Raw genomic sequence first — 14,139 nt, forward strand, 5'->3', positions numbered from 1 at the left:
GGCCTGGTGACTGGGAGGGTATTCTTTAAAAAGCAACCACACAGCAAGATCAGCCGTCCACTGCCAGGCCAGCACGCCACTAAGTTTCTGCATGTCCATGGGGCTATGTAATCAGACGTACCAAGCTCAGGTCCCAGCTCATCCTTCCCCACTGTGTGCGCCAGGGTGAGTGCTGCCCTCTCGGAGGCTCAGTCCCCCCACCTGTAAGGCGGGAATGACAACAGAGCACGGGGGACCGGGGGACCGGGGGATAATGGATGTGCACTGGCTGGTGTCGGGGGCAGGCTCAGCAGAGCAGTGTCATTCCTGCTGCTTTTCTAAAGCAAAGGCCCACAGAGCTTGCAGCTCCCACGGCCAGCCCCAGCACTCTGGTCCTCCCTGGGCCTGCAGAGGCACGGCTTTGTTTGTGGCTCCTGAGCACCCCCTCTCCTTCCCTCCGCCCACTCTCCCTTCCTCCCTCCCTCCATCCCTCCAAGCCAGAGTTCCAGGGAAAACTTTGTCTGGAGACTTCTCAAGCCAGTGATAAGGCCTGGCCAGAGGAAAGCTCTTAGCAACCCAGACTCCCAACCCAGAGGCCCTTCTAATGGTTTCAGAGAAACAAAGGAGGGAAAGATTGCCTGCAGCTCTGCGTGCCAGGTGGGCCGGCTTCCAGGAGGGAGAGTGAGGTTCACGGGCCGCTGTGGAGGCCAAGGTGGCGGCCTGGCATGTAGGACACATGGGCCACCAGATCTGGGTAATCACAGCCCCACGGCCGAGCAGAAAGAGCCTCAGAAGTCGTTCCTTCTGCCTTTGCCACGGCCTCACCAGGCCCTGGGGCAGGCTGCTCCTGGCTGGTCACTTGGGGAGCCAGTCCTCTTCATTTGGGTGCCCACTGTCAGCTAGACTGAGTTCTGAAAGTCTACTTTCTGGAACTTTCTCCCACCCCCACTTCTGAATCAGTCGTTGGCCTGATTTCTAGTAGAAGACTAGAAAAACCCACTAAACTGAAGTTCATCCAACCCAAACCTGTCACTAGGCAGGAGGGAGCCCCAGTTCCTGCTCAGCCACTGGTGCCCCTTTGGGTAAACCTTCTGGGGCCTCAGTTTTCTCCTCTGCAAAACGGGGGAGCCCATTACATCTCTTTAGAGTCCCTTTCAGCTCTAGCAGTCTGTGGATCTATAGGAGTAACGACTTAGCCCAAGCAGCAACATCCAGGGAATAGTCTAGGCTTGTTTCAAATTCTGCCCAATCTCGCACCTTTACACCAGGTACCCCATGTCTATATCACACCTTTTCTACCGTGCATAGCCCTTTGATGAACACTGTGAAAGGTACTAAAAAGAATCAGATGTAATCCCTGGCCTCAGCAAGCTCATAATTAAGGAGTCAAGGTTCATGCTCATAAAGCAATCAGCAAACAACATAACACCTTGGGCTTTTATTTGTATCTGGTGTAGTGGAGACTGGGTGCTACAGGAGCTCTTAGGACAGAGAAATTAACACGGATGCAGACCCTGAAAAGGCCAGTTTAACAGGACAACTCAGGCCCTGAAATAGCCTCAGTGCATAACAACTTGAGTTTGTCCTCAGATATAATAATGATTAAGGCAGGAAGGTAGACCCCTGGGCTTTCGAGGACAGATGTGTGATAATAAAAAGTTATCAGATAGCTCCTCAGGTACACAGAAATCCCCTTTCCCAGAATTCCAAATTTCTCGGAATCCCAAATTTCCCCATGCATTCCTGCAAACTGATCTTTCACCTGGAGGTTGGCAGGGCAGGCAGAAACAGCATTATCTTTATGAAGTTCAATAAAAAACCTCAAGAATTAAATCGTTTTGTCCACATCCACCAACACCTTTCTTTTCAACAGCTGTTCCATGTCTTAGAAATTCCGCCAGATCCCAGATCATAAAGCTGTTAGTTCTGAAATCACACTTAAGGTGTTTAAACGGTCCGCTGTAAATGCTTCAAGCTACTAGAGCATATTCCTTTCCACAAACCTAAAGGAAAAGCAAGTCTGAGCCCCAAAGGCATAAGGACACGTCTGGAGCAAAGGTCAAGGTCACTTGCCACTGGGGACAGGATGGGATCTCTCTGCCCAGAGACCCAGGCAGGACTGTGCTCTGGGACCCATCCTCCCCAGCCTTCCACAGGGAGCTGGGGCTTGCAGGTAGCCAGGATGATACAGATCAAGGTTCGGATACTTTATTTGGCTCACTTTTCAAATGAAAGCAGGATGCCCAATTTTTACTGCCAGATTATTTATCCCAAGCGTATTAAAACATCCAAAATAGAATAGGAAGAGAGAAAAACAACTTTTTATCTGCACCCAACTATCCTGACGGAGTAAAAACAGATAGAGGCTGTTTGGAAGAGATGAATTCCTCTTTTTCATATCAACAGAGTATGAATCAATTCTGAAGTCAGGACTACAGCGCAGGAGAAGTGGGTTAGCTATTGGATGGAACTGCCAAACTCTGAAGGCCATGAAACGCTGGTGATGGGAGGGGGCAGGAGGGAGCGCAAATTAGACATGACAATAACCATCCCCTTCCATGACATCTATGAGCGCCTTAACTTACACATTACAGCACCCTAGTAAGGTTGAGTCCTAATTCCATTTTCAAAGATGAGAAAACAGAGGCTCAGAGATGTTGAGGGACTAGCCCAAGGTCACAAGGTAAGAAAAAGAGGCAAGAGCAAGGCTTGGATCTTCTGCCTCCAGGCCCCCTGCTCTGGTCCCATGTTTTGCGGTCATTCCAGCCTGATGGAATGGCAAGCCAGAAGGCCTGGGAGGTAGGCTCAGGTCCTCCCCAGCTTTGTGACCCTAGTAAGTTACCTCACTGCCCTCTCTGGGCCTGTTTCTGCTACTATGGAAATAGGAACAATAATAGCACAGACCTCAGAGGTAATCAGGAAGATTAAATGAGTAAATACATATGAAACAATTTGTATGTGCCTGGCATAAACTAAGCACCCTCAAAGGGTTAGCTACATTTGTTGTTGTTGTTTATTTCACTGTCACCTCCTTGAAAGCAGGGACTTAACACCTGGTGAAAGGCTCCAAACAGCCTACTAAGAAATTAGTATTTATTAAGATTAGGAATCAGTCTCATATTCCTAGAAAGTGTGGAGTTCACGAAGGCGGAGGGCTGGACCAGACGACCTCAGACGGCTCTAGAGTTAAACCCTGAGCATGGGGGCTTCTTCCCAGGGATTAGCGTGATCACCACCCAGAATGAGCCTCCCCACATTCCCATCTGCGGGCAGCCAGAGCCTCCCACAGTGTCACCATCTGTCTCACTCAGGGGCCAGTAAGTTTAAGCCTGTGAAAAATGTTACCTTCTCTGTGCTCAGGCAGGGCAGAAACCAAAATGCAGATACCCAACAGACTTCTAACATTAAAAATTCTGCATCTGTCCCTATGGTTTTACTGTAAAGACCAAGGCCCAATCCAGGTAATCAGAAAGGTTTAAAAAACAAAATCGGTCATAATTGGGCCCAGTAAAAATGGAAGGTGGAAATTTTCCTGCCAGAGCAAAGTTTCCTTTTGGAAAAAAAAAAAAAAAATGACCCCTCCCCAGAGCTGCCTGCGAGCCAGGAGGGCCCCTGCCCTCCCTTACACAGCCCGGGGAGGCCCTGGGAGGGCAGCAGAAGGCTGGGCAATGGCATGTGGCACTTCCACACCCCTCAGGTCAGTTTAAGAAGTGGCCCAGTGACAAGCCATTTTCAAGCTGCAGGGAGGAGGAAGGAAAGAGTGCCAGAGTCAGGAGGCCCAGGTCTGGACCCATCTCTGTTCTGCCTCACTGGGTGAGCTTTTGCAGCTTACTTGGCCTCTCTGTGCCTGATTCCTCATCTGTAAAGTGGAAATAACAACAGTAATCTGCGCCATGAAGTCTCTCTGATGATTAAATGAGCCAATACCTGGGCTGAGCCCTCACCAATGCCTGGCATGCAGGAAGTGATCCTGGAGAGTTGTTTTTGACTCCAGACGTCTGCTCATGCTGCCCTGTTCCCTCTGCCTGTTATCCTCTCCTCAGCTCCCCCCATTTCACCTGCTACCTCCTACTCATCCTTCATGATTCAGCTAACAGTCACTTCTGAGCCCCCTGATTAGGTCAGGCCCCCTGCTATTATTCCCAGAGTTCCCTGTACTGCTCATTTCATAACCCCCAGGACACTCACTGTCAGCATTTGTTTAATTTTCTGTCTTCCCGATGTTAATAGCTAACACTAACTGCCAGGCATGTGGTAAGTGCTTCACACAGATCAGCTCATTTAATCTTTATAATAATCCTTTTAAGTACTACTATTATCAATCCCAATTAAAGGATGGGGAAACAGATGTTCAGAGAGGTTAGGCAAACTGCCCAAGAACACACTGCAAGTAAATGATACAGTGCCATCTGTCTGACTCGAAAGCTGGCATTCTTAAGCACCCCTTGGGAATCAAGGGCCATCTCAAGAGAAGGCTGCTTCTGGTAAGGGCTGCAGGCCTGGACCACAGACCTGCGTTCCCTACACAAAGCTAGCTTCACGGAAATGAAGAAGGCCCTGCCTCTGCCCCACCTTGTTCTGCTGCTGTGCTGGCCACCCTACCTATAAGCAGCCTTATCTAATGCCAGATACCACGTGCAGGATGTCTTCCTTCCCAGCACCATTCCCCCAGTCATTCACATTGTTCCCAGCTCCAGCAAAGGCCACAGGAAAGTCTGAGCACGATACACCCACAAGTGTCACCCTCAAGGCGAGCACACCTCCATGGCAGGGCCACAGACACACAGACAGGAGCCCTACACTTTGGGGGTAGGGGCTGCAGAATATGACAGAGCCCAATCAGGAGAGGCCTGGAAGTCAGAGGAATGTGTGCTCTGGAGTCAGACAGCCCAGGTATAGATCCCTGCTCCCCCACCCACTAAACCTGCAACCTTGAGCAATTCACCTACTCTTACTGAGCCTCAGTTTCCTCCTCTGGAAAATGGGATCATCCAATAATAGAATCAATCTCATGGTGAACAGAGTAAATGCAATCATTCCCACCCAATGCCTGCTTAATAACTGTTATTCTCATCTTCACAGGATGTGGACCATTATGTGATCAGATTGAGAAGGGTCTGGCTCAAAGTCAGAAGATCTGGGTGTGCATCCCGGCTCTGACCCACATTAGCTCTGTGACTAGGGTGTGGTCATCTCTCTACTCAGAGACTCTGTTTATTCATCTGTAAATAGGGGGAACCCTCCCCACCATGGGACCGGGAGAAGGGATTCACTGCAGTAACCCATGTTTGTGTTCTGTAAACAGGACAGTCGTGAGCAAACCTGGGCGCCTCCCATCGCTGTGTTAATTAATTGGAAGGAGGGTACCAGCCAGAAACCAATTACCAAGTCCCTCCAGGGGCCTCTGCGGGGGGCAGGGGGGAGGGAGAGAGGAAGGGTGAGTGGCAGCTCCACCCCCAATCCCCCCCTCACCTCCCACCCTACTTGTGCCTCCTTCGCAGCTGGTCCCACACTCCAGGCCCACAAAGGAGAGGCTCATTCTAAACAGCTTCTTTTCATGTGGAAGCCACCGGATTTGCATCTGTCCTTCCCTGGCAGGGCCTGCTCCCAGCCAGCTGCTCCGAGCTTCCCAGGCTGCAGGCAGCTCGGGGCTGGGGCCTGAGCCTGCGGGGTACACGGGCAGGGAAAGGAAGGGAACAGAACGAGCTGATCAGAAGAGGGAAGGAGAGGGGGCTGGGCACAGAGGGAATTTGCACATTCCCTCATCTCCTGGACACCAGACAAATTCTGTGGCCGGCGTATCCAAATCAGAATCTGGGCTGCCCCGGTGCCAGGAGCCGGCGGCAGCTGAGGCCATGTCTGCTCCAGGCTGGCCAACCCGGGAGAGAAGTGGAAAAACTCACTCCATCGCTGAGCTGCCAGGGTCTGATGCTGCCAGGCCATTGGTCCAGCCAGCGTCCGTACACTCAAACTGGCCGAGCCCATGTCTGTGCTGACTCCACAGGCTTGGCTGGCTGTGGGGTGATTCTGGGGCCCTGGGGAGCCTCACAACCTTTCCCAGATGCCTCTAGGCGCTGCCATAGATGCCAAGGTGGCAACACCCCCAGCCAAGAGAACACAGGGCCTCCGGGCACACTGAGGAAGGGAGTAACTCACCAAAGCTTTTCTGGAGAGTGAGGGAGAGACAGCAAGGAAGGAAAGAGCCTGTATTTACTAAGCACTTATAGCATGCAGCCAAGACCGGCGTCTCCCAGCTTGTGTCCACTGGACCTTGACACTCCTAACCCAGGACGCTGAGATACCTCCTTCCACATCCATATCCTCAAAGGTCCTGGACAGCAGGGGCTGTGGCTATGCATTCTGTGACCCTAATGCCTAACACAGGGCCTGGCCCAGAGCAGGAGCTCAGAGGGTGCTGGCTGAACGAATGAGTGTATGTTAGCTAGATACCTTCTGCACGAGGATGCTAGCGATCTGGAAAAAGCACTGCGAGGAAGGAGGAGGTATAGTGAGTGCATGGAGTGTACAGAAGGCAGAATCCCCACACTACCCCTACGTGTCTGGGAGCTGGGTCTGTGCTGGTACCTCTCGGCCTTTTAACTGAGGCTCTCTCATCTCTTGCAGTAAGAGCCAGACAGGAAAAACGTGCTGGGAAGTGGGATATCTGGGGGTCCAGGCATCCTAGGTAGACTGGATCTGGGTCCATGAGTTGAAGCAGAAGGGCTTGTAACCCCCTCTTCCCTATCCTGACCCTGGGCTCCCTCACACCCAGACCCAAAAAAGGGAGAGGCTGCCCAGCAGAGGGAAACCCAGACACTAGCAGTCCAGGCTGGGGCGATGCAGGGGGGCAAAAACACCTGCCCTGCTCGGGCTGCCTGAAGTACCCCCTCACCGGGCAGCCGGGAGGAAAGAGCACTGACCAGGAGTCAGGAGGAGCCAGGTTCCAGCCCCTCCAGCCTCAAACTTGCTGAGTGGCTTTAGGCAAATCACGGTTCTGCTCCCTGAGCCTCAGTTCCCTCATTTGTCAGGGGAGAGAATTGGATGATTTAACTGCTTGAACATTCTGTTCTCCTATAAGCCGCTCCACGGGGGCCCTAGAGACATGTGATCTTTGCCAAACAATTAACTGTTATTAGCTACCTGGGCAGGACAACACCGTCCTATCACATTCGGCAGGAGCCAGGGGCTCCCACCAGCGAGCTGAGCTCTGCTGGAACAGGGGCAGGAGAGGAAGGCTGACCTGCAGAAAGAAGGGCCAGGGCGCGGCTGATGATACTGCTTGTGGACCTGGAATCGACTGCTTAGAGGGGGATGCTGGCATCCGGTGTCCTCTCTTTGCCCACATTCCTTCTCCTAAGTCCTTCCTAGATGCAGCAGGCATTCCTGCTGCCCAGGGTACTTTGTTCTTGGACCCCTGGCCCCCTGAGCTAGCCTGGGGAACTTGGAAAGCACTGAGCTCAGTAGCACCTAACTTAACAAGGCACACCTGGGAACAAAGGTACCCAGTCTCTAGAAGCCATCACCTTCCTTACCTAGAAGCCGCATCTCTGGTCACATCACAGACAAAAGCCAAGAAATCACTCCAAAGGACCCCTGAGCAGCGAAAAGGAGGTGGTAAGGCCTATGTTACAGCTCACAGGCTTTTCTTATAGCCTATTGACTATTACTCTACACACATTTCTAATATATTTTGTTCTGTTTTTCCAGGTGAGGGCAATTTAGAAACAGATATTTAGACATAGAGAAGCACTGCTAAGTGCTAAGTCAGGTATATGACTGCAATGGAATAGAGACAGAAAAATTATAAAAATCAGGCACAAGGATTCAAAGAATAAAATCATCTGGAATAAAATCATCTTGTTACTGGGAGGGCCGCCTTCACTCCCTCACCCTTGACTTGCCCTACGGAAGGACACTGGACCAAAACTGGGAGGAGGCTGGGCCTTGACCTCCTGTGGATAGCTGCAGGCTGGGAAGCTGCATCTGGTCCTTCCCTCTCCTCTCTCGTTTTTCTTCCTTTCTTCTCCTCCTCATTACATAAAGAAACTAAGGCAGCTTACTAAAATACACACAATAAAATAGAGTTTAAAACATCATAACCAGGAAAAATGCCATCAGGCTAGAAGGTCACAGTTCAAAATCTGCATGGCTCCGAGTCTCCAGTGTGTTAGGGCAGAAGCCCCTCCAGAAAACCCCCAGGTTTTATATGCAGCCTCACCAGCTGTACCCCACAATGAAGGGGGCTAGGGGTATGTATGAGAGGGAGGGTGGCAAATGGAAAACAGAGCCCCTCCGCCCCAAGGAAGTGCTACTGAGGATCTAGCACCAGACCATCTGGTTTCCTCTTCTCCACTTTCCAGGCTCTCTGAGCTAACAAGATTGTCTCCTACAATCCAATCCACACCTAACCCTGGCCCTGAGGATCTGCCCTGCGGGGGGTCTGACACAAAGGCTCAAAGCAAGGGTCCAAGGGGCAGGAAGCTGGGGCTTGCCCAAAAGGGGTGACTCTGCCTAGAAGTAGCAAGAGCCGGGGCCTCACCCTCTAATCCATTCCCTCCCCAGCCTATCGTCCCCCTAAGCAGTGATCCCACCTCCCAGACTCCCATTAGGGTTCTTCTTGTAACCAGACCAACTCCAGAGAAAAAAGAGCTTCCTGGTCTCCATCAGAGCTGACTTCCTTGCCAGAGTTGAAGCTCTCCCAAAGCCCCACAGAAGGTGGAACCAATTCCTGCATTTCACAGATGGGAAAACAGAGGCCTAGAGATGGAAGTGACTGGTCCAAGGTCACACAGCCTGTTAGTGGCTGATTTAGGACTAGAGGCCAGGCCTTCAGACTCCCAGAGCACTATGGTTTCTTCTCAAACTCAGAGAGGAGCCTCTACCAGCAGGCTTTTAGGCCTGTCCCCAGGCCCCTCCCCTGCAGCCCTCTTGCTCCTCCAGCCCTCCCCACTAGTCTGTGAAGGGCTGGCAAAGGAAGAGAAGACAGGGTTAAGGTGGGGGTTTTATTTAATCCTCTGAGCTGGCTTAAACTGATGCCACATTGGTTAGAACAGGAAGAGAGAGACAGAGGGATTTGGTGGGGGATGGGGCGGAAGGGGGTGCCTTAGTGAATAATCACTGGATACCAAGAGGCCAGGCCTGCCAATGGGTTTAACAGATAGGTACTCACCTTCATGGACTCCCCAGCCCAGGGCCCAGACCTCCAAGCAGTGCCCCTCTACCACTGGAATCACCCAGTCTCCAAGGTGCAGGGCAATGGAAAGATCACAGGCCATAGATCGGGATAGGCCTGAGGGCAAACCCCAGCTCTGCCACTTACTCACTGTGTGACCTCAGGCAAGTTACTTTACCTCTCTGAGCCTCAGCTTCTTCCTCCGTTAAAGGGGCCTGAACACACCTTCCTTGCAGGCCTCCTGGGAAGGAAGGCTGCCTGAGCTCACATACATAAAGAGACACAGGGGAGGCATCGAGTCAAATCTCGGTGCTATTATTACAAATCTCACATCCTTTATCTCTCATCCAGGCCCATCCATTACTCTTCTACTCCAACCTGCTTACGTCTTTGACATTAATAACCTTAATGACAATAATCCTTCCCAGCCAAACAGCATTTGTATCATTTCAAACCACTAAGCATCCTGCCCCCTGTGGGTCACAGAAGCCCTGCCAGTAGTAGCCAGAGCTAAAGTAGACCCTCAGCCCCCAAGGTCATCTTTCCACAATGTTTCCAAGTCCTGATTCCGGAATTGAGCCCAAAGACCCTGAATGAACATGCTGTCTTATGGCAGATCTCAGGGGGGCATGGGTAGCCCCTGGCTTATCAGACGGAGCCAGAATCACCTCTCCCATCACTTCCATGGCTGACCCACCATCTGGCCCACTGCTCTGACCACAAACAAGCTGCCCTTCCCACTTTGGCCTCCACCTCTCCAATTCCGAGAGCCAGCGGGGCAGCTGGTGGAGTCTGGCCTTGGGTACATGGCTCGACAAACCCAAGGCCAAGCCCAGGCTGTGATCTCCTTACCCTGACAGAGCTCTCTGAAAAGTGTGGGTTCACACCCTTGATTTTATTGGTTCTTCAACTGCTCAGTCACCACCCCCAGGGTCCACATTATCATCCTAATCCTCACATTCCACAGGAGGAAACTGAGGGCCAAAGCAGAAGGGCCCAGCCAAGGTCACCCAGGGGATTTGGGATAGTGCTGGAGAGTGAACTCGGGTCTCCTAAACCCTGGACACTTTCCACTCTCCAGGGCTGCTTCCCACTTAACTCTTTCTTCCCCACAGCCGGGAAGCTCCCAAAGTCTCTCCAGTAAACCTGGGCACCTATGACAAGGTCCAAGAACTCTCCTCCAACATGGGAGCTGCCACTGTGCGCTGCTCCCTTCCCCGCCACAGTCCTTCCCCATATCTTCAAGCCGGCCACCGCAGAACCTTTCCCATCCCGGGTAGCAACTCCCGGGACTGGGGAGCACCTTCTCCACAGGCTGCCTTTAGAGTGGGGCCAGAGTTCCTGGGATGGGCGGCAGAAGCTGGCAGGTGGGGTGGGCTTGCACCTCGGCTGGCCTCCTCAGGGCGGCAAGCCCATTCCCACACCCGCTGCCCAGCTCCAGTCCCTGCCAGCGACGCTCCCCACGGCCCGCACCAACGGGGACCCCACGGAGCTGCCCCACACTGCTCTCCAGGGGTTAAAAATGCAGCATCCTAAACAAGGGTTAAAAATGCAGTCCTGGGGTTGAGCCGGTGCGAGGGATCCTGTCCAAAGCACAGCAGCTGCCAAAGTGGCATCCTCCCCCTTCCCTCCGCGGTCCTCGGGGGCCGGAGCGACTCGGGCGGCTAGGGGAGCAAGAGAAGCGCACGCAGCACCTTCCCGACACCAGTGCCCCCTCCCCACGCCCACACCCCCGCGCCCCCCGCAGCCCAGGCCGGGGGCTGCAAGCGCCTGCGGGTCCCGGGCGCGGCGGGCGAGGGGTGCTTACCTTTGTGACAGTCATGCAGAAACTCCGGGGCGGTGCGGGGGCGCGGGCGCGGCGTGCGGGGGCGGCGGCCGGGGTCGGCGGCGGGCCCCGGGAGGCGGCGGGAAGGGGGTCCGGCGCGGCTCGAGCGCTCCCCGCGCCCCGCGGGAGGCTCAGCCGAGCCTGGGGGCAGCACTTCGGGCGGGCAGCGCGCAGGGACCGCTCGTCGGCGCTCGCCCGCCGCTCGTCGCTGATGTCAGCCCCGAATGTGCATTTATAATAGATGAGCCTCCTTCGCCGCAGGAAGGCGAGGCAGGAAGAAAGGGAGCGAGGGAGAGGGCCCGGGCTGGGGGGCGGGGGGAGGAAGAGGGGCCGGGAACTCGCTACAAAGGAGGAGGCGGAAGGAGGAGGAGGAGGAAGCGCACGCCCGCCCGCCGCCGTGCCCCGCGCCTCCGGGCTCGGTCGCCGGCCGCCGGGCACCGCTGCTCGCGAAGCCGGGGGCCGGCGCCCAGGCCCGCGGCCTTAACCCCTTCAGGCCCACGGCCGCCACGCGGCTGGGCAAGGCTGGGTCCTGGCACCTGCTGGGTGGGGGGTGGGCAGCGACCCGGGCTCTCGGTGCCCTGTTGGCCCCGGGACGCTGGTGAAGTCACACCCTAGACGGCCGAGGCGCCGCTTGGGCTGAGAAGACCGCCGGGCTCGCCCCCTGGAGGTTCGCAAAGTCGGCCAGGAGTGCCGCGCTGCTGGCGGCGAGGGGCGTGGCAGCCGCCCGCCCCGAGCTCGGCCCGCACCCCTGCCTCGCGCAGACCTCGACCCGAGGGGCGTGGGATGGGGCGGCGCCAGCACTGGTCTGAGTCTCATTCCCGCAGCGAGGCGGTGGCCCAGAGGGGCTCGTAGCCAGTTTTACAGAGGAGGAAACTGAGGGGCAGGGTGGGAAGTGACTTAGACAACGGCACGCAGCCGGGCGGGCGTTTCTCCAGGAGCCCGCTCTTTCCTCGTCGCCGCAATCTCTGTACCGAACCCCCTGTGATAAAAGCTGCGTTCTAGAGAGAGGACGGACCCTGCCCCAGGTGTGTCTGTACGACCCCTGGGTGCGGCGCGGCTTTGGGGGAACACAGGTGCGTCCTCTGTGGCGAACTAATCCTGACCTGGGTCACACCATATCCTGGAGATGCTTCAGGGACTTGAGGGACAATCACCTGAAAGTGTCCCCGCAAGTCTTCTGAAATGAGTCCTCCTCCCGAGTACCTCAGCAGAACCGGTTTCGGCAGATCCCGAACCGCTGAGACTGCGGAGGGGCGGGGTTAGCGGAGATGGAGGCGGAGGGATAGGCTACGCATCACAATCTCCCTGCACGCCCGGAAGTGCTGGATTCCTGCTCCTGATGATCATGCAATTCAATTAACTAGACGACGTTGTCGCTGTGTGCGCACACCTGCTCTGTGGAAGGTGCCGGAAGAACAGACAGGAGATCGGATGGCTGCCTTCAAGGAGCCCACTGTTTAGAGCAACAGTAATAAAGTAATCAGCAACTGTAGAGCTCTTTGTGGATCATCACACTACTTATACTTACATTTTCTCCTGTAATCCTAAATTAGTGCAACAGTATGAGGAAGGAATTACCATTCTCAGTTTGCTGATGAGTGAACAAACAAAAGAGAGGGGCGAGGACCCCCCCCAGATGACACAGTGACAGACCCAAGACTTGAACAGAGTCTTTTTCAGTCAAGCACAGCACTGTGCTTTGGATCTGTGAATTCCAGGGCCACTCATACCTGCTGCTTTATTTGAGCTTCACACTTGTCTTGGGAGGTGGATGGACAGCTAGTAGTCCTGTTTTCACCCATGAGGAGCTTGAATGACTTACTCGATCTCTTGGGTAGCAGATGTTGTCGCAAGCCTCAGGCATCTCCTTTGTGCAGACCCTTCCTAGTTGTGTTCCCATGTTGGACCTCATGCTTTTGACCACATTGCTCGCCTGCCAGGAATGCCCTCCTCATTATTCTGCACTGATCCAAACCCTCCCTGCCTCTCATGGCCCCACCTCCTTGCCAAACCCCTGACAACTCCAACCCCCTGGTTGCCCGTGTTGCATTTGGGTCCAAGTGTCTGGTCTTGTTTTCATGAGCTTCTGGTCAATATAGACTGTGAGCCCACAGGCGTTCTGAGCACCAAGGCATGCCTTCTCTTACCATGTACCCCTCAGTGAGTATTTAATGCCAGTAGGTGCTCAGTGAATATTTAATGCCACCAAGAACAAATTAAGCAAAATAGACCTTCGACCTGCAGCAGAAGAAATTTAAATAGGATACATGAAAGCATTTGCCCTTAGAGAGCTCTCCAGCATCAGAAGTGGTCACATTCCCTGTCTGGGTTGTCTTGGGCAGGTCAGCCTCAAGACAGGAGGATGGACCTCAAAACCTTTCCAAGGCCCCTCCAGACCCTGGAAACCGTTAAAGGGCAACTCAGGAACACTAGTCACCCTGCCCCCATGACTGTGACTCATCCATTTTTATCTCTCATGGATATTTAAAATCCCAGATTGTCATCCTCGGCTACCCAGCATGCCTCTTGGCACCTTCCCCACCATCCGCCAGCATTGTGGGCTCTGGGAACGAGACAAATACTTAATATCAGCTTAAGCCAAATGTAATTAGGAACATCAATCTGCTGCCCACAACCCACATGACACACTCCCAAAGCAGAAAGAAAATGTTTCTGATTCCTCACGTGCTGCTGGCTCGCCCCTTCTGTCACTCTCCCCAATCAGAACAGAGGTCTGGAAGAGCTAGGGCCCTCACAAAGAACTTGGCATTCCCTCTGCAAGTCAAGGGCTTGGCCCCTAGGAGATACACAGAAATGTGTGCATTTTCTGTGGTGTGACTGTCTATACCACAATACCTCCCACCTCCTGGTCCCCTGCGACATGGCCCGTCTTAGTTTGAATTCTCCCCAAAGCAGAGCCTGAGAAAGGAATTGGACGCAGGTGGCTTAATTGGAAGGCGATCCCAGGAAGCAAGAGTGGAAGAGTGAATGGGGTAATTAGTGAGACTGGGAAGGAGGAAAAGCCAACATAAAAATTGGCTTTATATTGTGTGTTCTCAAGGTCACTGCTGGAGCCAAGGGGGCCCACTTCCCCGGAGGCATCTGGGATGTGTCCAGATTGCCTGCCAAGAGTCATTCAGTGGACATTCATCCATGGGCTCCT

General features: G+C 53.9%; 1 protein-coding gene across 4 annotated transcripts in view; it reads right to left on the minus strand.

Annotated features, from left to right (window-relative positions):
* The window catches only part of CORO2B (coronin 2B), a 141,173-nt gene extending 129,022 nt beyond the window's left edge, over positions 1-12,151 (minus strand). For 2 of the 4 annotated variants that reach the window (XM_007197804.2, XM_057543720.1), the window contains exon 1: positions 10,959-11,644. In XM_007197804.2, coding sequence (XP_007197866.1) covers positions 10,959-10,973 — 15 coding nt within the window. In that variant the 5' untranslated portion in view covers positions 10,974-11,644. Of the gene's footprint in view, positions 1-10,958; positions 11,645-12,079; positions 12,100-12,130 lie in introns of those variants that run through there. The other 2 variants (XM_057543721.1, XM_028162721.2) reach the window with 2 other exon arrangements.
* Between the last annotated feature and the right edge of the window lie 1,988 nt (positions 12,152-14,139).

The sequence above is a fragment of the Balaenoptera acutorostrata genome, chromosome 3 (genome assembly GCF_949987535.1).
Source record: "Balaenoptera acutorostrata chromosome 3, mBalAcu1.1, whole genome shotgun sequence".
NCBI lineage: Eukaryota > Metazoa > Chordata > Mammalia > Artiodactyla > Balaenopteridae > Balaenoptera > Balaenoptera acutorostrata.